This window comes from Microtus oregoni, unplaced genomic scaffold, assembly GCF_018167655.1.
Source record: "Microtus oregoni isolate MIOR12 unplaced genomic scaffold, Mior012 000040F_ref0000088, whole genome shotgun sequence".
In the NCBI taxonomy this organism is placed as follows: domain Eukaryota; kingdom Metazoa; phylum Chordata; class Mammalia; order Rodentia; family Cricetidae; genus Microtus; species Microtus oregoni.
In genome coordinates, this window is record NW_024543207.1 from 11,173,073 (window position 1) to 11,199,052 (window position 25,980).

General features: G+C 45.5%; 1 protein-coding gene across 2 annotated transcripts in view; it reads left to right on the top strand.

Annotated features, from left to right (window-relative positions):
* Positions 1–25,980, top strand: part of Myo10 (myosin X) — a 201,702-nt gene that overhangs the window by 51,531 nt on the left and 124,191 nt on the right. For both annotated transcript variants that reach the window (XM_041632052.1, XM_041632051.1), the window contains exon 2: positions 2,960–3,058. Coding sequence is in view for 1 of the 2 variants with exons in the window: in XM_041632051.1 (XP_041487985.1) it covers positions 2,960–3,058 (99 nt within the window). In the remaining variant the exon portion in view is untranslated. The remainder of the gene's footprint in view (positions 1–2,959; positions 3,059–25,980) is intronic.

The window sequence follows — 25,980 nt, forward strand, 5'->3', positions numbered from 1 at the left end:
CACTAGGTGCGCTTACCGGGAAAGATTCATCATGTCTGACCTGGTGGCTTGTTTCATCATGTCTGGCTCTGAGAGGAGCTGCATGATTTCTGAGCTCACTTCCTCTTTCTCCCAGCATTCTGTTCTGTTTACTCCACCTATCTAAATTCTGCCCTATGAGGCCAAGCAGTTTCTTTATTATTTAACCAATGAAATCAACAGATTGATATATGACACTCCCACATCACTATATGTATGCTAATTAGATCATGGATAATAAGATACTTCATTCTTATGAAACAGACAAAGTTGATCAACGAGGATATGGACCTGTGAGGGTTTTTTGTTGTTGGTGGTGGTGTTGAAAGTAAATGCAGGTGAGAGTCCGGGCAGGCATTCCTGGTCCTGGGACAAATATGAAAATGAATTATTGTTTCATATTTTAACCTTAGTGAAAAGTCTTACCGTGTATAGCCTTGGAGATGTGTGTGTTCATCTGTGTGTACATACATGTGTCTATGTGAATGTATGTACATATCTGTTTATGTGCATGTATGTACATGTCTGCATGGTTGTGCATGCATGTGTGTATGTATACATGTGTGGGGATATGTGTGTGTATGTTTGGAGATCTTTCAAAACTTTCAAGCATTGCAGTTCATAACACACAAATTAAAAAGAATGAATAAAGTCATTCAGGCACTTGGAAGCCCTTTCCTAGAATTTTGCAGTTAGGGTACGGAGTGACATTTGAGAGAACAGTCTTAGCGGCTGTCTGAGGTAAATGTTCTTTTTGGAAGCAGCTGTTTGCTAATAAAGAAGTCAGGACTGACAGCCCTGGTGTCTTTCTTTCCATGTGTTCCCAGTGGCTCAGCTCAAAGTGGGGAGTCAGAGGGACGTGACAGGCCTGAGGGGGAAAGGAAGTTGGCGCAGTTGACACGTGTTCTTTAAATAGTCCTCGCGATTTAAATGGGGCACTTCATATTGGTGTTTGATGCTGCTTCCCACTGTTTTGGTGGAGGATTCCAGACCCCTGCGGATAATGGCTAATGAACTAGAGATGACTTAAAACAACCAACACGCTCAGAAAGAGGGGGCCCTTCCGTAGAGTCCTCCCCTGGGTCCCAGCAGTCACAAAGCTCCCTGGAGAACCAAGTGTGTCAGGCAGTGGGGAAGGGATTTTGTCACTCTGGCCACCTTGATCTCAAAAATGCTCAAATCTCCTGAACATGTGACCCCTTCCCGCTGGGACCTCTGGGTTCAGCTTGACTGGCCAAGCCGACTTACTCAGGGGCCCCAAAAATGGTGGTGGCAGCAAAGGCTTTTGGTCCCGACTGAAGGATTTTAAATAAGGTCTCATCTGTGTGAAGGGAAGAAATAAGTCAGACTTACATCTTCCAGATTATTCTTTTTAGGAATAGAGAGCGAGATAAATCGTATGTATGTTAAATGCATAACTTCTTACTTAAAGTGATCCCCTTGTTATGTTTTCGGTGCTGATGGATGATTCCTGAATGGATTTGGCATATGAGAGTTTTTTTCTTGACCCGAGTAACACATGTGTTTCTTTCAGGGGAGGGGGAGTTAATTAAATCTTTAGTTTAATATACAAAAATCCCCACCCCAGCTTACTACCCTTCCCCACTCCTCCCCCCTCATTCCCGTCAGCCCCCTTTCTACTCCCGAAACGGTCATCCTTTGGGTTTTGTCTCCATGCACAGTATCTTAAGGAGACAAATACACCAATGTGACGTGGAAAAGTGGTGGCATCAGACATTTGAACAGTTGGGGCTGAAGAGATAGCTCATACACTGTCCTCATAGAGGACCCACGTTCAGTTCCCAGCACCCTTTTAGGAGGCTCACAACCTTCCCCGGAACTACAGTGTCAGGGGAGCTGACCCCTTCTTCTGGCCTTTGAGGACCAATGTGCTCAAATTCATGTCACTCCGCACATTTACATGGGATTAAAGATAGAATACACTTTTTAAAAAGTAGAAAGTGGAAGGCCTCATTTGTGACCTCCTTGGGCTACTGCTTAAGCCATGGTCATTTGTTTGGCAGGACAATAAAAAATGGAAGTCAGGTCAGTATAAAAACTGAAATAATCCAGTCTTAAAGCATAAGCTTCATAAGCTGTAGTTGTTAGGGCTGCAGCCTTGTAGGTGTCTAGTGAGTTCCTAGCAAAGTTCACACCGAAAGACTGCTTATTGGGCAGTTTAATCCCTCTGTTGAAGATTCCTGTTGACTTGAGAGTTTTAGGACAGATAGTGCCCGTGGAGCGGGCTAATGTTCCTTAAGTGGACACAGGTGCGAAGCGTGACCCGGGCAGGTGGGAGGCACCAGCACCGAGATAGTGACCTGGGTAGAAGTATGGCCCCTGAAGCCTACTTTCCGGGCTCAAGTCTGCTCAGTCTTAGCGTGTTGGGTACTTATCTGTAAGCCTCAGTTTCTCCTTCTGTGATGTAGGGGTGGTGATAATTCCTGTTTCCTGGGAGCTGGGGGGTCAAATGAGATCTCCTAGGTGTGTCATGTGCACAGTAGGGACATGGGATGCCGTCCTCTTTGCTTTGTCTGCCTGGTGACACTTGTCGCACCCTGGGATGGAAGAAGGTTGTAGATAGGCTCTCAGCCATTGCTTCTTTGCCTGCGTGAGAAAGACGTTTGCTTTTCACACAGATTACTCTTAAAATGTTATTTATTTATATCTTTTTATGTCTCTGCACTGTGTGTCTGTGCCCACAGAAACCAGAAGAGGGCATCAGATGCCCTGGAAGCAAAGGGCGTGAGCCGTCACCTGAGTGCCGGGAATTGAACCTGGGTCCTCTGAAAGAGCAGTTAGGGCTCTCATGTGTTGAGCCCTCTCACCAGGCCCCACGCTGGCTTTTTGAAGCTCTGTAGGAATCATGGTGATTTTTCAGAGTGGTGTTTTGCGACAGAATACCATTTGAACTCATAATTCAATTTTTTTATCTTTCCAGGGAACACGGGTCTGGCTGAGAGAAAATGGCCAGCACTTTCCGAGTACTGTAAATTCCTGTGCAGAAGGCGTCGTGGTCTTCCAGACCGACTATGGGCAGGTAAGGACAAATCCTCGTTGCTTCCTGAAGTCTACGCCCCACAGTTTCACCCCTGCGTACCTGCGAGTGGTTTTCCTACACAGGCATACACATAGAACAAACACATGCAGACCAACTCTCTTATTGATTTTCCTAAATGACAAATCAGAGCCCATGAGGGCATGGCATTCGGAATGTGTGCCTTGTGTTCGGTGGGTAGGACACCATCTGAGCTGCAAGAGTCCCAACTAGTGCAGGGTAGAAGGACATAGCAGTTGCTGGCTTTCCTTCCTGGGTCTCTTTTCTCCCTCAGGAGTAGCTGGGCATGCAGCCCAAGATGACATTGAGATTCCAGCGTCCACTGTTGTTGGACTACTTCCCAACATTCTTCTAACTTGACTGATGGTTCTTGACTGTGAACTTCACAGGTGCCATCGTGTTGCCGGCTTAAGAGATGGGACATGCCTGCTAGACTCTATGAGCAAAACTCAAAGGATCAATGTTAAACGATTGCTTTTCTTGTCCTTAACTCTGGAAAACCTTAAGCTTCCATAGTGTCCTCTGTGTGGTCTGAATGGCAGGACGAGATTCTGCAGACAGTTTTTCTCACAGTTCTGGAGGCTAAAAGGTCAAGGTCAAGGCTCCAGCTGGTCCCGCGCCTGGAGAGGGTTCTACTTCCTGGTTCACTATGACCTGGCTTGTTGTGTCTTCGGGTGTGGGAGGACTGAGGCAGTGAGTGCTCTTGATCTTTTATAGGGGCAATAATCTCATCCTGAGGACTCCACCCTCATGATACCCTTACTGCACTGAGGTCTCACCCACTGATGCCCTTGCTCTGGGCATTAACTGGGGTTAAGGTGGGAATGTACGGGTCGGGGTAGGGAGCACGCACTAGTATTCAGACTGCAGTTTACAACAGATTGAAGTCCTGGCATGTCTGTGATGAGTCTAGGGTGCTGGTGTTCTGGTCCCTCTCAGAGCCCTGACCTGTGTGGTTTAGGGATCAGCATGCTTTGGGTAATGGGAAATGAAGGAAGACAGACACACATACAGGAAAGCCGCGATGGACACAGGCCATGGGTTCTGATGGAGATGCCCCTACAGCAGCCAGGAAACTCAACGTTGACCTAGGAGGCAGGTCAGCTAATCTGGGTAGGGGGATCTCATTAGGAGAGCAGTCTCAGGCTGCAGTCCTCCTTGAGGAGGAAGCTATGGATTGATATTTCTGCACCCTTCCTGGCAAGATCAGAACTGGGATTAAAGGAAGACATATCCACCCCCCTGAGACAGCTCCATTCCCCTGAGCCATGGGTCTGAGGTGTTGGGGTCACTAACTTGGCTGTGCTCATGTCACCAATACACATCCTCTCAGGACTTCATCTGCTCCCCATGGATTTAAAACATGAAGTAACAGCAGCCATTTGGTTTGATGAGCTGTGGTGAAGGCTAGTACTCCGTGGTCTAAGGTGGAAGGGCTCTCTGGCCAGCCTCAACTTCACAGGGACTGCCCACTTGGAGAACCTTTCTCGAATCCTGGATTTGTAAGCAGCCGTGACATTGGGCTGCTATCTAGTCTTGTTCTGTCTCATTTGGAGTCTCAGATGGACTCTGATTGTTTACCAGGTAGATTTGGGGATCTGGGAAAGCGGCAGAGATGCCACTTTCTAAAATCTGTCTGCAGTGTGGGCATTGCCGTTGCCTGCTTTACTTGCTTCCCCACCAGCCTCTGGTAATATATCGTGATCTGTCAGCTCAGAACTAAGACCAGGAAATCTGCAGGAAGGAAGGAATACCTCCAAAATGTTTACTTTCCCTGACAGGACTAGTCAGTGTTTTCTGCCTCACCATTACTGTCCAGCTTCCCTCCCACTTTCCCCAGATGAGTGTGCAGTTCCTTTCAGGCCCTGCGAGCTCTGCTCTAGAGGATGTGAAAATGGAGGACAGTATTAAATAGCATGCTATCAATGTAACTATGTTCTTGAGAGCACTATAAAATAAATTTTATTATCATTTTTTTCTTATTCAGTTTTGTTTTGATTCCAAATCTGCTTTGGTTTTTTTTTAAGTTAAAAAATAAAATCATGATGAAAACATGTAACATGGTCTGGACAGATGGCTCTGTGGTTAAGAGCACTTGCTGCTCTTCAGAGGACCAGAATTTGGATCCCAGTACTCATGTAAGGCGGTCCACCACCACCTGTAACTCAGCTCCAGGGGATCCAGTGCCCTCTTCTGACCCCCGAGCACCCACACATACATGGTATGTACACATACAGAAACACACATGTATGCATGAATAAAAATAAAGCATGTGACATTAACCTTACAGGGCTTCTTCTCCACTGTCCATTGTATACTCCAGTAGTTACATAGATCCACATTTTGTGGCCTGTCTTCAGAATGTTCCTCCCACCCTAGATGCCCCCAAACAGATCCACAAATTCCTCCCTTCCACCTCAGTCTCTGGTAAGTCGCTTTACTTCTTCCGTCTCTGGTTTGGATAAATACTTCATGTGAGCGGCATCATATAGCACCTGTTCTGAGTCTGGTTCTTCTGCTCAGCACACTGTCCTTCCTTCCTGCCTTGTTTCTCGTCCCAACTCGCTTACGTTGCAGCTGCTCCCCAGGTCAACACTGCCTTTCTGTGCTACTGCTCTGAACTGTGCTCACAGTCTGTGCCACATGAACCCTCTGCTGGCCCTGCTGGGTAGGCGGTGGCTCTCAGTGGTGACATAGTGGGATGGGTGGCCAGATCACTCTGAACAGTATTTATAGAGCGCGGGCTTCAGAAGAACTAAACCAGAGTAATGTGTACCTACATTGAAAACAACACAAAATCCTGACCTCTAAAGCTGTCGTTGGTTCTTGAGTGTATGATTTATGTTATCTAGTTTGTTGCTCCAAATATAGCACATATAATTAGCTTGGTGGTTTGTGTAGGAATTGCAGGGTTCCCAGTATGGGAAAAGTGAGGCACCACTCAAAGGACGGGTTCAGGCTTGGGCCAAGAACCAGCAGAGGCTGGCAAAGCAGCACACACCCCGTGTAGCTCAAGTGCTCATACCTTCAACACAAAACAGAGCGAGCTGCAGGTGGGGGTGGTTATAAAACTCTCAAGGCCACGTGCTCACACCCTCCTGTGCTCTCCATAGTGTCCCCTAAATGGTACCACCAACTGGGAAGATATATTCAAAAGATCGGAGCATAGGTTGCTAGGGTATTTCTCTTTCCCATCACCCCAGTGTTCTTGGACAGCAATCTCTGGACAGTTTCATAACAGGAGATTGCACAGCGGGTCACCATGTCTGTTTCTGTGGAGCACAGACATAGCTGAGATCATCCCTCTGAGGGCGGCAAGCTCGTACTGAGCTTCGTCTTTTCTAGAATATTCAGGAGGTGTACTGACAGTCACAGAGCACCCTCCAGGGAAGTGTAGAATTGAGGACTACATTTTCAATTAGATTTTTCGCTAGGGGAGATTGAAATTTTATTGTATTATCTTTATCTAGAAAATGTCTAATTTCATTGCTCTGAAATACCTTACAGTAGTATCAGTTTACCTAATTGCATTTTAAGGGATTGTTTGTTGTTGAATTTACTTCAGTTGACTTCATCCAGGCTATTAATCTATCTGCAAGGATTGCAATGGTTTTCTATCTGAATTATCTTTATCCCACGTCTTCTAAGATATTTACTGGTGGGGAATATGATTACCCCAAATCTACAAGTCGGTACCCTCTTTCATCTCCTTGTCTGTTGATTTCCAACAAGTATAATTAGATTTGGTTTAAAGGGCTAGTCTCACCATTACACTGTCAGGAAAAGCCATTCGGGTGTTTGTCTCTCTCTGCTGGCAAAGAACTCTTCGAGTCGCACCGAGGACAATAGTCATGCCTGCCCCTTAATGCCAGCTCTAATCTGACCGTTTGACCTTCTAGATTGACCTGCGGTGTAGTTCCTGCTGTGGGCCTAATTCTGAGCAACCTAGGACTGAGCTAATTAATGCAGTGACTTTTAATTCACTCTTGTTTTTTTTTTTATTATTCTTTTGCTTTCTTTCTGCTCTGGCTACTTTTATGTTGCTCCACCCCTCCTAAAACTCTTTTGTCTTCCTCATGATTATAAATGCCTTATGTGCTCTGAACATCTTGTGAACATGGGTAGCTTCTGTCCTCTTCACTCCTGCTCGTCAGTGTCTGGGCACGCTGCTGTCTGCAGGAGAGATCTTCCCCAGACCTGCAGAAGGCTGGAGCCAAGCCCTGAAGCAGCCCCATAGGAAGGCATCTGTCAGCGCTAGCCCTGGGAGCTGGACAACCTGAATTCAGTGGCTTAATTCTAGGTGGTCAGAAGTCAGAAGGGACCGTGCAGGTCTTTGGCACTTAAGCTGAGTTGTCATCTGCGAAGCTGAGGAACACTCAGGCGTTTGACAGCCAGGAGGCTGCATTCCAGGCTTCACACGCTAGGCCAGCTGTCCACCAACGCAGCTGTCTTAGTGGAGTCTGCAGGATGAAAGAATGAGATGTCCTGGACCAACTCCTTTCTCTGCTGGGACGGGAAGTAGGGAGCGCCAGCTGCTGTACCCACACCCCCCAGGTAGCCTGAGAAGAACTGCAGGGTATTGAAGTATGGGACGAGGCGGAGACTTGCCAGGAAATAACTTGACTTAGGAAGCTGGAGGAAAAGGAGTTTAGGAACATCTGTGCTATCAAAGTAAAATTGTTGCAGTGTGTCATTAGGACGCCATGACTCTAAAAGCCAAATGCTGGGACAAAAAGTCAGGTTCTAGTGATCTCTAGCTCATGTGCAGTTCCTTGGCCTTTTAAAATTGTGTGTGTGTGTGTAAAGTGTAAATCAGGAGACATCTTACAGGATCAGTTCTCTCTTTTCCACATTACCAGTCCTGGGGATCAAGCTCAGGTTCTCTTCACTGGCTGAGCCGTCTCACCAGCCCAGTGCTCTCAGTCTGAAAAGACCACAGATAGCAGAAGTACATACAAGCATCATGGGTGAGGGGGTGCACCCTCTAAGTTCTGCCTAGGAAGTGTATAAATCATCCACATGCATTCAAAGGCACAGAATGAGATAACAATATGGCGCAGGGATGTCTTCTTTTGCTGGAATGATTTCATTTGATAGACTCCAGAAATATATAAACTATATTTTTCATTTCCTGGAGGTGGGATAGTTAGTAGGTATTGAGTTTTATTCTAAATCTTTCTTTCAAAGTCTGTAATATTAGGACCTGAGGGTTGCTGATCTATAAACTTGAGAAGCCACATTGAAGCAGAAGCCATTTCCAGTAACAAACACTTACAGCCATGGTGCTGGACTAAGGAACATGGGGAGTGCCCAGTGTTGGAGATTTAGTTTGCCAAGGGCACAACATCCTTCCTGTGTCCTTGTCTGATGCCGTTGGGCGGGCCTCTCTGATTTCTGGGACTGCTTTCTCCATTCACTTAACTGAATTTAGGGCGAGTGGATTTGGAATCCCATTCACTTCCAGTCCTTGTCTTCAAGAACAAGACTTTCACCCTTCAGGCCTAGCTCCATTTTTCTGAGCATCTGGGTCCCCTCTGCCTCCTACTGGGAAAGAAGGTGATGAGGTCTCTGATAGCAGCATTTACTAGCCTCAGTGAAGACTGGGTAGAATACTCATACATTAAAGAGAGAGCAGATGGCTTCTACCTTGGGTCAGGGCTTTTTTTTTTTCCTCCCCTGTAATTGTGACCTACTTTTCCTTCATTGGTCCACTGAACACACCTCTTCTCACCAACCCTAGGGCTTGGTCTTCTTGGTCTTTTTGTCTGGACTCAGGCATTCCTCTAACCTTGTACCCCTCATCTTTGCTGACTTCTAGGATTGAGTCTACACTTCCAGTAGTTGGGTCTTCTTGCTCCTGGGAAGGTTTGTTATACACACAGCTCTTTTTTGTGACCAGAGTCTCTGGCCTTACAGAGATGGTGCTTAGGCACAAAGAGAAAGAGCTGACGTCTGCTTTCCATGACCTCCATCATTGTGTTTGGTTTGAGGCTTAAGTTAGGAAACTTAGTTACTCATATTGGGGTATTCTTTTGTATTCTGGGTACCCAAGAATGTTGCAATCATCAGTCAGTCAATAATAGATGCAGCTTAGACCAAGCTGTAATTCTCGACTGATGGAAACTCAACAGGAAACCAACCAAATCAAACCCATTCTTTGTATGTGGATATTTAAATAAGAAATATACTTTTGTTATGCATATCAGCTTGTGAGAAATGTACACAACAGCCTCATTTGGATCATAGTCAACTCAGAAACTATCTATGGGAATTAGACACAGAATCATTTAATGCTGTGTGGGATTTCAGTAGAATAAGTAGAAAAACTTGGTTAAATTTAGGAGGTTATCTGTTTGTGAATGAGTTGCATTCCATTCCAGAAATTAATTTATAAGCCTGTTATTTGGAACAAGATTTTCCAAAGACTCGTGGTATCCATGGCTAATTGATTATCCAGTCTAACCACAAAGACCTGTTCTGGAATCTATAATACACCAGAAGGCAGGATGATGCTAATTCTCTATTGCCTGATTCTGGCTCTAACCATCTTCAGAGTCCTATCCCAGGATGCCTCAGTGGTGACTAAAGAAAGTCCCATTCTTCCCTTGATTGCCTCCCTTCCCACAGATAGAGACAGGAAGAAAAAGAGTCACCTGAAAGGTGTGTACTTCTCATGGGTGGTAAGAAGAAAGCCTCTTCAGGATTGACACTGCCTGTGGGTGAAAGGAAGTGATATTTGCCTAGTAATGTCTTCCTGCTGGGACCTCAGTGGTGCATTCCAGTCTATTCAGGCTGATTCCCTCCCCAAACCACCCTGCAGGGAAGGCAATGACCAGCTGTCTTGTTTCTTCTCCAGTCTCTCTGATGAAATCCTGCCACCAAAGTGACTTCCGGGAGGAAGGGCTTATCTCACAGTTCAAGGGGCACTGTGTCAGGGCTGTCAGAACCTGAAGTGGTTCCTTACCTTGATCCACAGTGTGGAAACAAGGTTGAATGCATGCTGCTGCTCCAATCCCTTTCTCTGTTCGGTCCGGAATCCCAGCCAGGAAGTGTCAGCATGCACAGTGGGTGGGTATTCCGGCCTCAAGTAGTGTAGGAAAGACAACCCTCCACAGCCACGCTCAGAGCCTCTGAGTGAGTCTAGATCCTGTACATTGATGGTTAATGCAGACCATCATACCCAGCCTGTGTTAGGGTTAAGGAAGCTGACCGTCCCTGGGTCCAGGAGTGCACACATTCCAGCAATGCTGGTGTCACCCATATGCAATGCCAACCCTGATGAGGCCTTTGCTTGCTCTGGATACACTACCCACTCCTCTTTCTTTCTCTCTGTGACATGTGTATGTACACATGTATATATTGTGCCCACAGATGCCAGAAGAAGGCATCGTACCTTATCCCTGGAGCTGGAGCAGCCAAGTGGCTACTGGGAATGGAACCCAGGTCCTGTGTAAGAGCAGCAAATACTCTTGACCTCTGAGTTCCATCTCTTTCTTCACCCTTTCAGATTAGTCCATTGGTAGGAGCTAATGCCTCGTTAGAGATGGTGTTACAGTTCTCACGTTCTGACTTCTCCCTTGTTCCTTCCATCCTCAGTTGAGCTGTACTTACCTGACCATCAAAGGTAGGCAAGTGAGTTATAATAATGTTTCTGAGAGAAGTTTTCCCTCTGTCTCAAGGAGAGAGGAAGAAGTTGTTCCTGTATTTCTAGTGTTGAAATTCTAACCGCCAGTGTGATGTTTCTGGAGCTGAGGTCTTTAGGAGTCCTAAGTAGGAACTGCTGTCCCTAGAAATGAGGTCCATGTGAGCTTCCTTGTCCCTTCCTTCATGTTAGGACACAGGGGAAAAAGCACTGTCTATAACACAGAAAGCATCCCTCACCAGGTGTGGGAGCTGCCACCCCACAGATGTTTATATTTCAGCTCTAGCCTAGTGAGAAATACACTTCCATTTTTGATAAGGCTTCCGACGTGGTAATTCGTTACAGCGACTTGAAAAGATAGAGGCTAGCCTGTTTCTTACCCTCTCCAGTGCAGACTGGATGGGAGTGCAGAGGTAGTGATGAGCTGCCAAGGGAAAGGAGCAAGAAGCTCATGCCTCTTGGATGCCTGTCTTGCAGCTTCTTCAGGAACTCGTTACAATGGACTAGAGCCTTTAGTGTAAGCTACCCAGTTATTCTGCTGTTGTCAACATAACAGGCATCTAAGAATTCAAACTAATTGGCCACTTCTGAGGGACTGGCCTTCCTAAAGTCCCCGGAAACTTAGTCTATCCTCTTATGCAGCCATCAAGGCTGTATATATTATTGTACACAAATTAAATCATGAGTTTTTAGAACTGTCACATCCAGCTTTTTTTTTTAATGCAGCTGTTTATATTGAAGTGGCAGATGCCAGGAAGGCAGCGTTACTTAACTTAGTGCTTGCATAATGACTTCCATGTTTGACTGAACAGGAGCAGCGAGCACAGCCCTCATCCACACCCCAATCTTGAACAGCCTAGAAGTTGAGAATGTCTTTCAGATTGTTGAATGTTTGGAAGAAGCCAAAAGAAGACTGTTTAATGGCACACTATTATGTGGAATTGAGGCTTAATACAGTTCTATTGGAACAGGATGCTGGCCGCTCCTTGGCTTGTGGTCTGCAAGGGCGTTGCCACTGCAGCAGGGCCGGGGCAGAGATTCAAGGCCTAGGCATTTCCCCCTGGCTCATTGCAGAAAACCTCTGCCAGCCTCATCAGGATGATCTTGCTTTTCAGTCGCTTCTGATTCAATGATATTTGGGCTGCAGGGGCCTTCCAGTGATTCCCAGCCTGGAACACACTGGAATCACTTGAGAGAGTGATCTAAATGAGATTCAGGCCCACTGAGCTATTCTTATTGGCTAGACTCACTGCCTGTGAAGCCAGGCATCTGTCCGAGTCCAGGACTGCCAACCAGCCTGAGTTGACCTGTGACCTCTAATAGGCTGCTAGTACATCCAGTCATTGTGAAGCTGCCAGCTTTTTCTCGTTCTTTTTATTCTTTTGAGGGAAAATGCCTTGGCCAAGAGGGTAAAGGTGGTTTGAGGCAAAACTCATGTTCCTTGGTCTGGGGACACGGCTTAGTGATTAAAGGCCCTGATACCAAGCTGGACAGCCTGAATTTGATCCCCATAACCCACACAGTAGGACAGAACCCATTCTTGAAAGTTGTCATTTGACCTACATATGTGCACTGTGGTGCCCTTACAAACACACACGTTACATAAAATTTAATCAGTCAATCAACCAACCAAATAAAGAACTCGTCTTTCCTCTAACCCAGTGCTCTCAGAATTGAATGAGAATCAGAATTCCATGGGAAATTGTGGGCCAGCTGGGTCCTGGGCCTCCACTGGCAGTTTCTGACTCGGCAGGTCACTCGTGGTACCCTGAACACTTGCTTTCTGACAGATCGCAGTAGCCGGGGATACTGCCATTTTGCAGGCCACACCTTGAAAATGCATTTGCAGAGCATGGCAGCTTGTGGGTTTGGTCCCCACGCCCCTCTTCTTTCTCAAATCCATGTTCTAAATAAAAGTGACTGGCATCGTCTTCCTACCAAAGGAAACAAAGGTGGTCACAGGTCAAGCCCCTCTTCACCTGCTGCCGCTACAAAGGAACCATTCTCGCACAGTGTCGGGTCGGAAACCACGTGAGGTCTAGAGATCAGTCTTTAATGTTACTACCTGCCAGGGACTTAGTCCGTAGCCGCCCCCATTTCCCAGGGCTGGGTGGAGAGCCACTCCCAGTATTAGCAAAAGTGGGAGAAGTCTGTGGATTCCAGCCTAACACATTTTGGAGGAAGATTTACGCCTTCTTGAAGTAATTACAAAACAGGCCAGTGGCGCACATAAACACCCACGAGCTGCTGCTTAAGCCTGGAACCTCGTGCTTATTATTATGGAAGAGCAGTTCAGGTGTCAGCTCACCGATTGCCACGTGAGGCTAATTTATAGTCCTCGTTTTCCAGGGGAGGTGCTAAAGCTTAAGATGGAGACAGTTTCACTTTTTGGAAGTTGCAGTCTTAGCACCCATAGCTGGCTTTCTGTCGGCTAGGCTCTTTTGGCTTTGCGTTTCTTGATTTGAAGCGGCGACTTGCAGTGTGGCCCCAGCTGGCCTCCAGTGCACCGTCTGTGAGTGGCATCCTCTCTAGTGCAGGGATCCAGGTGCCACTCTGCCGTCCTTCACACTAGTTGCTATCAAAGAGCAGTAAAGGCAGCAAGAGTGGGCAAGAGGAGTGAAGCCCTGCAAGTGAAAAGTAGAGACGCTCAGAGGGCACCCCACCTCTAGAGTGGGGCTCATTCCATCCTATGATCCTATCCCAGTCCCAGCTCCCATCAGAACTCAGGACCTTGATGAACAAGATCAACTCCACCTGCTCACCCCACCTCTGCTTTAGGTCAAGAGTTCCCCACCATAGGCTCCCCCCCCTTGATTTGCTTAAACGATGCACTGATACCGTTAAAACATTCTGAGAAATAGGTCCTTTTATAAATGTATTTATTTTAGGTTCCAACCACAGCATCCCCTCCCTCTTCTCATACCCCCTCCAGTCCACCCTTCCTCTGTAATACTCAGAGGCCTGCAGGCCTCCCATGTTTGGCCATGGGTCTTTGAATCTACCTCCATTATTCACTGGCTTTCTGATGACAGCCCAGGTAATCACCAATCCAATCACTGGAGGGCCAGTTCAGGCTATGTATCCGCTGCTGCTGGGAGTCTTAGCTGGGACCATCCTTGTAGACTTCTGGGCATTTCCCCTGGGTCAGGCTTCTACTCAACTTTCTTATCCCCTTCCCAGTCTTATCTTTTATTACTGTTCCCCTCCACCCACCCCTAACCCAATTCCTCATGTCCACCTGCCCCAAGTCCAACCAGGAGGTCTCCTCTATTTCCCGTTTAGGGAGATACATGTATGTCCTGTCCCCATAACCCCCACTCCCCTGCCCCCCGCCGCCACCTTGGGCCCTCCTTGTTACCTAGCCTCTCTGGGTCTGGACTGTAGGTTGGTTATCCTTCACTTTGCAATTAGTATGCACTTATGAGTGAGTACATGCTATGCTTGTCTTTCTGGGTCTAGATTACCCCACTCAGGATGATTTTTTTTCTAGTTCATCCATTTGCCTCAGATTTCCTGACACTGTTTTTAACAGCTGACTAATACTCCATTGTGTAAATGTACCCCCTTTTTTTTTTATCCATTCTTTGGTTCAGGGGCATCTAGGTTGTTTCCAGGTTCCGGCTATTACAATTAAGAGGCTGTGAACATAGTTAGCAAGTGTCCTCGTGGTACGATTGAGCATCCTTTGGGATATGCCTAAGTGGGTCTTGAAGTAGATTGACTCCCAATTTTTTGAGAAACCGCCACATCGATTTCCAAAGAAATGGCTCCTTTTGAAGAGAACTTTCTTTGGAATTTGGTTTTAAGAGATCCCTGTGTATACATTTTTTATAAGGTTGTTTAAGACAAAATGTCTGAGGTTTATACCATGGTTGGTGTGTTAGAAGATTTTGATCGTACCAAGTGGGTTTCTGAGCTGAAATAGAGTCGCCCCAGAGGGCTTTTTATTCGAAGACGTTAGAGCAGGCTTGTGCAATCTCACAGAGAACTCCAGCCCTGCATTTCTAAGTTCAGCATATAGGCTGTATTAGGGGCTCCAAATGGAGAAACAACATTCTAGGGGCGGAAGTCAGTCTTCAGTGGAACTGATGTTTGGATGTGCCAAGTGGTTCATGGAGTGATTTTGCAATAATTAATGTCATTTCTGAGTCTTCCAGAGAGGGTAACAGGGTAGCTCACCCTGGAGAATTGAGCAACTATTTCAGCCTCCTGGAATGATCCTCTGTTCTGAAATGCATCCATCTTTCTGCCTAGGCAGAGTTCATGGTCTTTTGCTTCAAGCATCTGCTTTTGCTCTTGTAAATAGAGTTAATGACAGATATAAACTGGCTGAGCCCAGACAGTCACTCCTGTGACAATGGCTTGGAACATATGCTGTCCTGTTTCAGGAAGCCTTTGTAACAAAGAACTCAAAAGGGACCACGCCTCCGAGAAGTGCTGCCAGTTTGCCTTTGGCAATTCTGCCTCCAGCCGTGGTAGCAGGGAGGTTGACCTTGCTGCTGTTTCAACCGAGCACCACCCCCACCAAATGTAGTTGAACACATCTCATTTAAAATATCCATAGAATGTATTTATCGTGAAAACTGAACATAGCTCATTTCAAACATTTATTCTTACTTGTCTCTTTTTCTACACCAGAAGAACTCAACCGCTCCGTGGAAAATGATGCTGGCTTACACTTGAGGGACACACCAGTGAGCTTGGATGTCAGCATCTAAAACTCCCGGTGTCCTTTCAGTCCCCCGTCTGGGACATTTTTTGCAGGGCTGTAACCACCACGGAGAAAAGAAGCCCCACAGCGCAGGGAAAGGCATGCCCACGTTATGCATTATCGGCTCATTGCTAGCTCCGATGGAGATCTTAAAATAGCTTGCAGATGTTACTTTCAGGAAAAAGAGCAAAAGTGGCTAAAGCCGCATTTTAGCACCTAGGATCTGACTCATGAATAATGGCCGTAAGTCTGAGCTACGGTCTGAAATGGAAAGGGATAGCTTTTTCTTCTCTTTAATCTTTGCAGAAGAGAGCGCTGTGCGTGTGGACGTGTAGTACGTGTGCAGGTCGAGTGCAGGAACATGTGCCCATGCGTGCAGGGAGGCCAGAGGATGAGAGTGTGCCCTGCTCTGTCACTCTCGCGTTAGTCCCTGGACGCTGGGTCCCTCGGCTGGTGGTGAGCAAGCCCCAGCAAGCCTCCTGTCTCCATCTCATACAGCCCTGGGGTCACCGACGCATGCGACTCCACCTGGCTTTTCACGTTGTGTCTCGGGATTTGTGCTTTGGGCTTAGCACTCTTACCTGCTCTGTAGCTCCTTAACTCTTCTTTCCTTTTTTTTTTTAAACTTAAGAGCTTTATTGAAATATGACTCACTTCCCATATAATTCACCCATTTAAAAACATAATTCCATGGCTTTTGGTATATTTAAAGAGTTGTGTCCTTATCACTTCAGGAGATTTTTGAACATTTTTATTACGGGGGGAGGGCTGAGATCACACCTCCTGATGCCATCCCCCGACCTTCTCTCAACCCTCCCTCCACTCTCCGTCCTAGGAAGTCTCTCTCTATCACTCTGCAGCCTCTGGAGATTTCATATACACGTACTCATACACTATACAATCCTCCATGTCTGGCTTCTTTCACTTGGCTTAATATTTTCGAAGCTCATCCGTGTTGGAGTGTATACTAGTAACTTCACTCCTTTTATGGTTGACTAATATCCCATTGTATAGAAATGTCACATATCAAGCAGTCTTTTAAACATCAGAAGACATTAAAAAACAGAAAAAAGACAAAAGGAAAAAAAGAGGTGAGGAGAATGTCTGTCCATAAGCATCCAGTTCCTGTAGTGTTCATCGGAGGTCACATTTTAACATTTTAAAGGCAAGTTTGACATGATCACTGTTGTAGTTAAAAGATAAGTCTTACATGATTTAAAAATAAGTTTAGATTTCTCTTGGAAACCTTGTATAGTCTTTTCTTGTGTTATGCTTGTTTTTTGTTTTGTTTTTGAGCCAACCTCACTGTGCAGCACTGGCTGTCCTGGAACTCTGTCTTTCACTAGGCTGACCTTGAACTTGCAACCGTCCTCTTGTCTCTGCCTCCAGAGTGCAATATATAGTAGTCTCATATCTGAAAGTAGCATTTCTCCTTCTTCTAAAACGGCTGATAGAGCAGTGAGACCTGGAAAATGGGTTCTGTGGAAGAAGCCTGGCAAATGATCGGGGGAGCTAGTGGGATTGGTGAAGGCTTGCTGTAAACGCTGCCATCACTCAGGGTGAGGAGTGGATTCTTTCCTGCTGGGAAGCGGGGCGTTACCCTGGAGAAGAGGGGCTAGCACCCAAGAAAGACCGATGCTCGGGATCTCAAGTGCAGCGTACAGAGTGTATGGGCAGCAAATGGCGTGACGGCCTCTGAGGGTGAACTGCTGGCTTCCTTCCTGTCCTGGCAAATGCTGAAGCCGTAGACAGGACAGCAAGGGTTGCCAGGGACCCTTCTGCCTCTTCTGGCCGAGCAGGAGGGGTTGCCACTTGTAGTTCTTCTGCAGGAGAGAATGGCCTTCTCTTGGACCCGCAGAGTGTATTGATTATTTTTCTGTTGCTAAAATAGAGACCCGGGACCAAGGCAGCTTACAAAAAAGAATTTATTTGGACTGACAGGCAGGGAAGGGTGGCAGCAAGTGGCAGACGTGTGACTGGAGCAGGAAGTTAAGAGCTCACACCCTTATTGGCAAGCATTAAGCAGAAAGAGGGAAACAGGCAGTAGAGTGAGCCTGTGTAGGAGGAAGATAGCTTGTTAGTTCCCAGCAGCTTAGCCCCAAAATAATCACACAGAAACTATTAGTTAAAACACTGCTTGGCCCATTAGCTCTATCTTCTTATTGGCTAACTCTTACATATTAATTTAACCCATTTCTATTAATCTGTTTATCGCCATGTGGCTGTGGCTTACCGGCTAAAGTTCAGGTGTCTGTCCCCGGTGGGGCTAACTGACTTTTCTCTGACTCTGCCTCCTTTCTCCCCACGTTCAGTTTAGTTTCCCCGTTCCCCGACCTACCTCTGTTTATTAACAATGGTATTCACAGCATATGGAGGGGAATCCCACATCAAGCCTGTATGCACTTCCACCAGCAACACATACAACCTTGCATCCTCCCTGCTGCCACAGCTCCACATCACACCATAAACTGAGGACCAGATGTTCAAATACTGGAGCCTTCAGGGCACGTCCTCATCCAAACTGCCGCACAGACACACAGTGGCCTCTGCATGTTGTTTTTCATTCGTTTGCTAATGAAGCGTACAATAATTTTTTAAGTCTAGGCTCCAGGGTCTGGGTAAAGCACAAACTTGAGGATGAGGATTTGGACCCCAGCACTTTGTGAGTGCTAAGTGGGCGTGGCAGCCCACCTGCAATGACAGTTTAGGAAGGCTCGGGGAAGGCTGTAGAGAGTAGCTGTATGGGCAGTTCTGGGTTTGAACAAGAGTCCCTGCCTTGGAAGAACAACCTGAAGAGAGATCTGGGATGACTCCAGTATCCACCTCAGGCCACCACGTGCACACGTATACACATGTGCTCCCACATGAGTGGACATACACATCTGGATAACCACTATGTTCCCGACACCATGTCAAAGGGTTGCAGGGCAACTATACTGAGATGCTCTGTGTCAAAGGGATGGGGATCTCTACAGCCGATTGTCTGGTGGGAGCCCATTTTGAGCCTTGCAGCCATCATGTGATCAGCAGTCATGTGATCTGCCTTTGGAAGTTTAGAATGTCTTTGTGAGCATCTGTCGATTTCTTTTTCTTACTGTAGCAACAGGGAGCAATTTCAGATCTGAAGACCTGACTTCACAGTGTCCACTGGGCTAGGTAGATGGGGCGATGTTCCCAAGGCCATGTCTCTGGATTTGAGTGTAACTTTTTTCTAAGAAATACAAAACAAAGCTCAGCAATACCAACAACAAAATCACCAGAATCCAGTGACTGCTTTTCTATTCTCTCCTGAGAGACCAGTTCCTAAATGCCTCCTATCGAAATAGAGATCTCCGGGTCTGGAGTGATGGATGGCTCAGTAGTTAAGAGCCCTGGCTTCTCTTCCAGAGGTCCTGAGTTCAAGTCCCAGCAACCACATGGTGGCTCACAACCATCTGTAGTGAGATCTGGCGCCCTTTTCTGGCTTGCAGGCATACATGCAAACACAATACTACTTACATAATAAATAAATAAATCTTCAAAACTAGATATCTAGATGATAAATAGATAGATGATAGATAGATAGATAGATAGATAGATAGATAGATAGATAGATGTCTCATGCTAGCTAAGGTTTTACTAAAGCAACTTAAAAGGGAGCTAAAACCCTGCCCTCCACTTCCCCGTTCACTTTTTCAGGTGGTCGCCTTAAGCCCCAGGATTTGGGACATGGACTGAATTTACCTCTGCTTGGCAGTCCTCCATTTCTCCCGCCAGTGTCTGTTTCAGGTCTCATATCTGTAACCAACAATGACTCTTTTTTCAGGAATTCTTTTTTAAATACGATGTGAGCAGCTAGAGGTTAACAGGTTGGCTTTCTTGTGTGAAGCCAACATAAATAAGAAATAGCTTTGTGGGTGTATGGTTGTTGTTGCTGAAGGCGTTTTCCCCACTGGTACTGGCTAGGCAGGATGGACTCCTCTAGCTCTGGGGATGCTAATGTAGGCCAATTAACTTCTTGTTTGCCTAAAAGCATTCCTTTTTTGTCTCACAGAAATCCTGTAGCTAAAGTGGCCTCTAGGATCAGGCATGCTGAGTAAACAGTTGAAATGTCAGCCTCCTCAGTTACTCTGGGTAAAGAAAATCTAAGCCATCTGGACTTTCTGGGTCTTTATTATGCTGGCTCTAAAGACTGCAAAAGAGCCTTTGTTTTTTGGGTCAAAGCAGATGTGCTTAGCCTGCCATCTTAATTTCTTTTGTATGGCTTGGCATATATTTCAGCTGCTTCAAAATGTTGAAAAAGTTTCAAACCAAACTGGGGAAGAACAAAATGAATTGATTTTTTTTTTCCATGACGGAGTTTAACAGTTCAAATATTTTGTGAACAAGTATCTTCTGAAATAAGTACATTTATTTAATACTATTTGGATGTCTCTCCAAATTTGTCATTAATTGGTCTTTTGGACAGATGTTTAACGTATGTCGGCATTGTGCTACTAGACTTTGGTTTAGCATTTGTAAGAGAAGAATGCCAACTGGTAAAGAATTTTGATATTAATGTTTATATGGAGGGAAGTCTGAGAGTGCATGTTGTCTCTTCCAGGCATAGCCTCCTGCAATTTCTAGGTATGTGCTCCTAACTCTGTCTTACTTTGCTGTGCTTCTATAGGCCAGGTATTTGGAAACTGTGCGGATAAGAGCTTTATCACTAATATATGTTCAGTTCCTGTGTCTCTGCAGCTGTGCTGTCTTTGGCATTCATTTTGTCACCTGTGGAAAAGCCCTCACATAGCTGAAAGGAGGGATTGATTACCTGTCCACTGCCCAGTGACAGGTTAGAGTGCAAGAACCATTAAATCCCATAACATGTGGGTAATGGACAAAATAATTTTTTTCAGCTACTAAAATGGAAGGCCAAATGCTTTCAGATGATTTAAACACAGGTTTAATTGGTGTTTCTTTGTGTAGTGTTATTTCTGCCTTCCTGGGTGATATTCTTAAATTACTATGATGTATTTGTCAGAACTAAAGAGCCATCCATGGTCCATACCCTGGACTTAGTTAGCAATGATGGCAACTGGGACCTTCAATGTCTAGGGTGGGGCTGATGTGAACACAGACCTCATTGGCTGTTTTTTTTTTTTTTTTTTGTCCATCACTGCTAAGAATCAATTCCCAGGATTTAGGCTGGGTATGATGGCGTATGCACGGAATCCCATCACTCAAGAGGTTAAGACCAAAGGATTGTAGTGAGTTCAAGGCCAATTTGGACTAACATCTAGAAAAACTATTTGTAAAAGAAAAAAAAACCCTAAGAAGTAAAACAACAGCCAACCTCCAGAGGCTTCACCAACAGCATCTGTAGACATGAGTGTTACATAGAAAAGACAAGCCCTGGATGCTGTTGGGAGAATCAGGGTAAGGGTGGGTTAAATTAAAGGTTATGTGTGTTGTTGTTGTTTTAAGAAATTAAGAAATGAGAGGCAGGAGGATCTCTGTGAGTTTGAGATTAGCCCGGTCTACAAATCAAGTTCCAGGGTAGCTAGGGCTACACAGAGAAACCCTGTCTTGAAAAACAAACAAACAAAAAAGCAACCAGACAAATAAAAAAAAATAACAACTCCATTTACTCTTAGTGTCTAGAGTAAAGTTCAGGTCTTTTGTAAGCATGCTTCTTGGATAGTAAAAAAAAATGCATTCTAATGATTGTGAATTAATACTCCTTAATATTGCTCTCTTTGGGAAATCCTGGCTCACCCTATGTGCTGTCTTCCTTCTTCGGGGTGCCTGTTTACATTTAAATTCCTGTCATCAACGATAGCCACATGGCACCAACTTGTTTTCTAGGGGTCTGTATATTTGGCTGTTGTTAAGGGACTTGGAATCGCCTGTTTTTGAGTCTGAGATGTGAAGGCCAGCCTTTCCAGAGTGACTGGAGAAATAAGGAAGGAGTGTGGGAGTGTGGAGGCCGTGCCTGGGGTGAGTGAGTACGTAGCCCTGTCCATCACCCATAGGCAAACCTGACTGCAGTAACCATGATGTGGCTTCTCCGTACCAGTCACGCTGATGACACAGCTGTCTGTGGCTTCTCTGAGCTACTTTTAAGGATAGAGAGCCAAGGTAATACAAGCATTGGAAGCTAATCCGAGGAAGGTGGTGCTTTTTCTTGATGACCAAGATCTGAGAGAATTTTCTTTTTATTTATTTATTTATGGCAATAGACTCTGTGGAGCCAGGTGTGGGTCTTTATGCTACGGTATGGGAGAAAAGAAATGAAAGGGACTTGGCAGCTCCGTTCTAGAACATTTTGTCTCACACCCAGCAATAATTGTCACCCTTGAACGACTTCAGGGCAGTTTTTAATGTTGCAGAAAAGCTTGGCGTGAAGGGAATTTCATCCGAATCCTGTTCGGTCTTACAGTACTTGCCAGTCAGCGTTTGATGGTCTTTAGCGCCTGGATGCTGTCGCCCAGAGGTCCCAGCATTTTGGATTCCTCCATCCAGAAACTGTAGGAGAACAACATAGGCCAGTCCCCTCTTTTATTTTGTCACACCAGGGCATGTAGTAACCACTGCTATCATTTTACTTACCAAAGATAACTCAGCAAACCTCAACAGCAATGACATAGACTCAGAGTAAAGGGCAGTCTTTCAGGTGGAAGTAATTAAGTTGTACGAATAAATGTATTTGGTATATGCATGTGTGTGTATGTATGTATTTGGTGTATGCATGTGTCTGTGTTGTGCGTGTGCATGTGTGTAGGCATACAGGGGCAATTGTCTGGGGGCATGCATGTGTGGGTGACTATGGGGATAGAGATCCATGGTTGGAGGTCTTCTTTTATCTCTTCATCTTACTTTCTGAGACAGTCTCTCACCAAACCTGGAGTTCACTGATTGGCTACACTGGCTGGCCAGTGACTCCAGGGAGTTTGCCAGTATTCCCCACTCCCAGCTCTACTGCTTTCAGCAGCTTTTCCATGGGCGCTGTGGGTCCAGTCACGACCTCATGCTTCCATGGCAGGCATCTTCCTGACGGGGCTGTCTCTCGAACACATTATCATTTCTTGTTGAATCATCATTTGCTGTTTTTACTGATATAATTAAAGTCAGTCAACATTTGAGAAAACACATAGATAAAATTTCTTTATTTGGATGACATCTAACTGGGTAGTTTTTTGTCTTAGAGGCAATGTCAGGAGTGGTGAACAGAAATCCTTTTATTTCGTAAGTTTTCTGTGAAAATTTTAAAGTCTGGACTACTTGATTCAAGAACTAACTGTTGCCCGGGGCTGGAGTGTTGGATGAGTGCTGTTAACAGGACCTGGATTTGATTTCCAGCACCCCGTGCCCACTGTCTAACTCCAGTCCAGGGAGGATCCCATGCTCTTATCTGGCCTCTTGTGCAAAAAATAAAAATAAATAAATCTCAAATTCAAAATTCTATTGCTTGAGGGACTCCAGAGATGGCTCAGTGGTTAAGTTTGTAGAGCTGTTGAAGAGGACCCAAGTTTGTTTCCCGACACCTATGTCGGATGACTCCCAACCACCTGTAACTCAACTTATGACAAACACACGTGCATACATTATGACAATAAGATCTTAAAACTATTGCTTCAGGATACTTGAGTCCAGGCAACACTGTTCTTTTTTATTAGATACTTCAAATGCTTGGCTTTTTTGCTTTTTAATTTCTTCGTTAGTGTATCTTGTGTATACAAAATAACAATGAGTTATTTGATTCATTGCACGCTATAACTTCTACTCTTTTTTTTTTTTTTTTTTTTTTTTGGTTTTTCGAGACAGGGTTTCTCTGTGGCTTTGGAGCCTGTCCTGGAACTAGCTCTGTAGACCAGGCTGGTCTCGAACTCACAGAGATCCCGCCTGCCTCTGCCTCCCGAGTGCTGGGATTAAAGGCGTGCGCCACCATCGCCTGGCTATAACTTCTACTCTTAAAGCTGCGAAACTTTCACCATTTCAGTTTAGTGGTATATAACCTTAAAGGCAAAAAAAATAATCCACAAGGTGAAACTCGAATGAGTGCTCGCACACAAAGGAGACACCAGTTTTATATTCTAGGATATTACAAGGACACCCCCTGCTTTTCAACACAGCAGCCAGATGTTAAGTTCTGGTAGACGAATTTAAGTCATCAAAAGTTAAGACGAGTAAGTTTTCTTACTCCATTTAAAAGGTATTCTCATCTTTGAACCACAGTTACTTTTATAGCCACACATATTTTTGTGTGTGTTTATGACCGTCAGGAACGAAGGCGGCTAGGTCGATACATTCTTAGGCGATGGAAAAGGAATAAATTTTACATCATAGTTTCATCTTTACTCAGGATATTGATCTCTGGCTTGCTTACTTTACTAAAGTTCCCAGAAAATGAACATCTGTGTTAGTGTCTGGCATAGACCCAACAGTCAAATACACATTTTACTTTGGTTTCTGTGAAACAATCCTAACCCAGCATGGAGAGATGGCTCAGCAGGAAAGAGCACTTGCTGTTCTTGCAGAAAACCCAAGTTCAATTTGTAGCACCCACATCAGGCAGCTCCCAACTGCCTGTAATTTCAGCTCCAGGTGATCTAACACCCTCTTCTGGCCTCCATGGGTACTTGCACACTTGTGGGGCAGAGACATACATGTTGGTACATATATGTGTGTGTGTGTGTGTGTGTGTGTGTGTGTGCGTGCGTGTGTGTGTGTGTATATATATATTACAATCTTAAAAACAAGACAAAACTCTTGAAACCAATTGATCATATATATCTGCCCTGGACAAAGACCTAATTCAAAGAAAGAAAAGAAGTGGGTAACATGTTTGGAATGTCAAGTGTGGTTGTAGACCCCTGTAATCTCAGTACTGGGGAGGCTGAGGCAGGAGAATTGAAGGTTGAATACTAGATTGTGCCTACATGGTGCTCAGAAAGGAAAATGGGGTGGGGGAGGATGGTTCAGTGGGTAGAGCACTTGCTATACAAACAGGACAGCCCACGTTCAGATCCCTGACACAAAGGGGAACAGTTAGTATGGCTACCTGTGGTAGGGCCCCTGTGACCCTGCTGCTGTGGTGTGCGGAGACAGGAGGATAGCTGGGTTTGCTGCTTGACTAGGTGAAAAATGGTGAGCTCCTGGTTCAGAAAAAGGAAAATGCCTGAAAGAGAATGATTTTCTTGTATTATAATTAGAGAGAAGCACTCTGGAGATCTTTGGAGGGCAGCGGATGGGAGAGTGGAGGATTCTCCAGGTTTATTTGGGGGACAGTGGGGGGAAAGTGAGCCGGAAGTAGTTAGCCAGCAGCTGGTTTGCTGAGTGGGGAGTCCCCATCCTTGCCCACTTTCCTGATTTGTGCTGTGTCTTCGCATTTGTTGGACTGAATTAAAATGAAGTGACACGGGTCAAGTGTTTGAAGCGCTTATGTAATTGTATGATTAGTATTTGTTGATGTCCTCACTCAACCTTCCCAGGTTAACTCGTACAGAGCAATTTGATTCCATTAATAAACTCTAGAGGACCCAGAAGCTTCTTGGTTAAGCATTAACTTTCCATTTCCCATGACTGCTTTGCCTCGTGACTTGGTACTTGATATGCTCTGCAAATCCTTAATGCAGTTATAAAATCTTGTTTGATTTTAACTAGACTTTTAATAATAGGTAGGCCAGAGAGATCATCTCAGCATCAGTTAATAATTTAGACCGAGAAAGCCAGGGGGTGGTGGGGAGGCTGCGGAGACGGCTGAGTGGTGGAGGGTGCCAGGTCCCAGAACTCACCCCAGATGGCTCACAGCCTCCTGGATTCCACTCCCAGGATCCAACACTCTCTCCTGGACTCTTTGGGAGCATGTACACAGGCGACATGTAAATACACAAAATAAATAAACAGATGACCAGGACCCTATGGACCCCAGCAGATAAAGATCAGTTTTAAAAATGGGAAAACAGCCAGATGCAATCCAGTGGTCCTCAGGTTGGCGTGCCTCCATTGATAGCTGCTTGTCCTTATTTCTGCCTGCCACATATGCCTCCTTAAGTGACTTAAACTGGCTGGACCCTCACATATTTCATTCATAAAGATGATGTAAGAATAGCACCTTCTCAGAGGGCTGATTGCCAGAGGGAGCACAGGTACTTGGCAAGTTATACTGATCACAATTGCCCTAGTTATGTGTCTTTGTGCATGTCTAGATAATTTATGTGCACGTAGACATCCAACTGAGTCATGCTTTGGAAGTGAAGGGAGGTGAGCTGCAGGCTTCAAGAAGGAATCTGAAGAAGGTCAGTGCCGAATTGTTAGCTGAGCGTGGCCCCGTCTGGCTGGCAGGTCAGTCAGGGAGTGTGTTGGTGTCTATGTGACCTGGTATATAAACAGGGCAAGCAGAATCTGAATGCAAAGCAGAGTTCCCAGGGGTACGCCCCTTTGACAGTGTTTTGATGGTAGCGGTGGCCTGACGGTCTCATCTTGGTGGCAGCCAATGATGTGAAGTTCTCAGGCCTACGTGTTGTGAGCTTGCGAGCACTTGCAGGCAGGCAGCTTTGCGAATCAGGAAGCGGCAGTACTCCTGCCCGC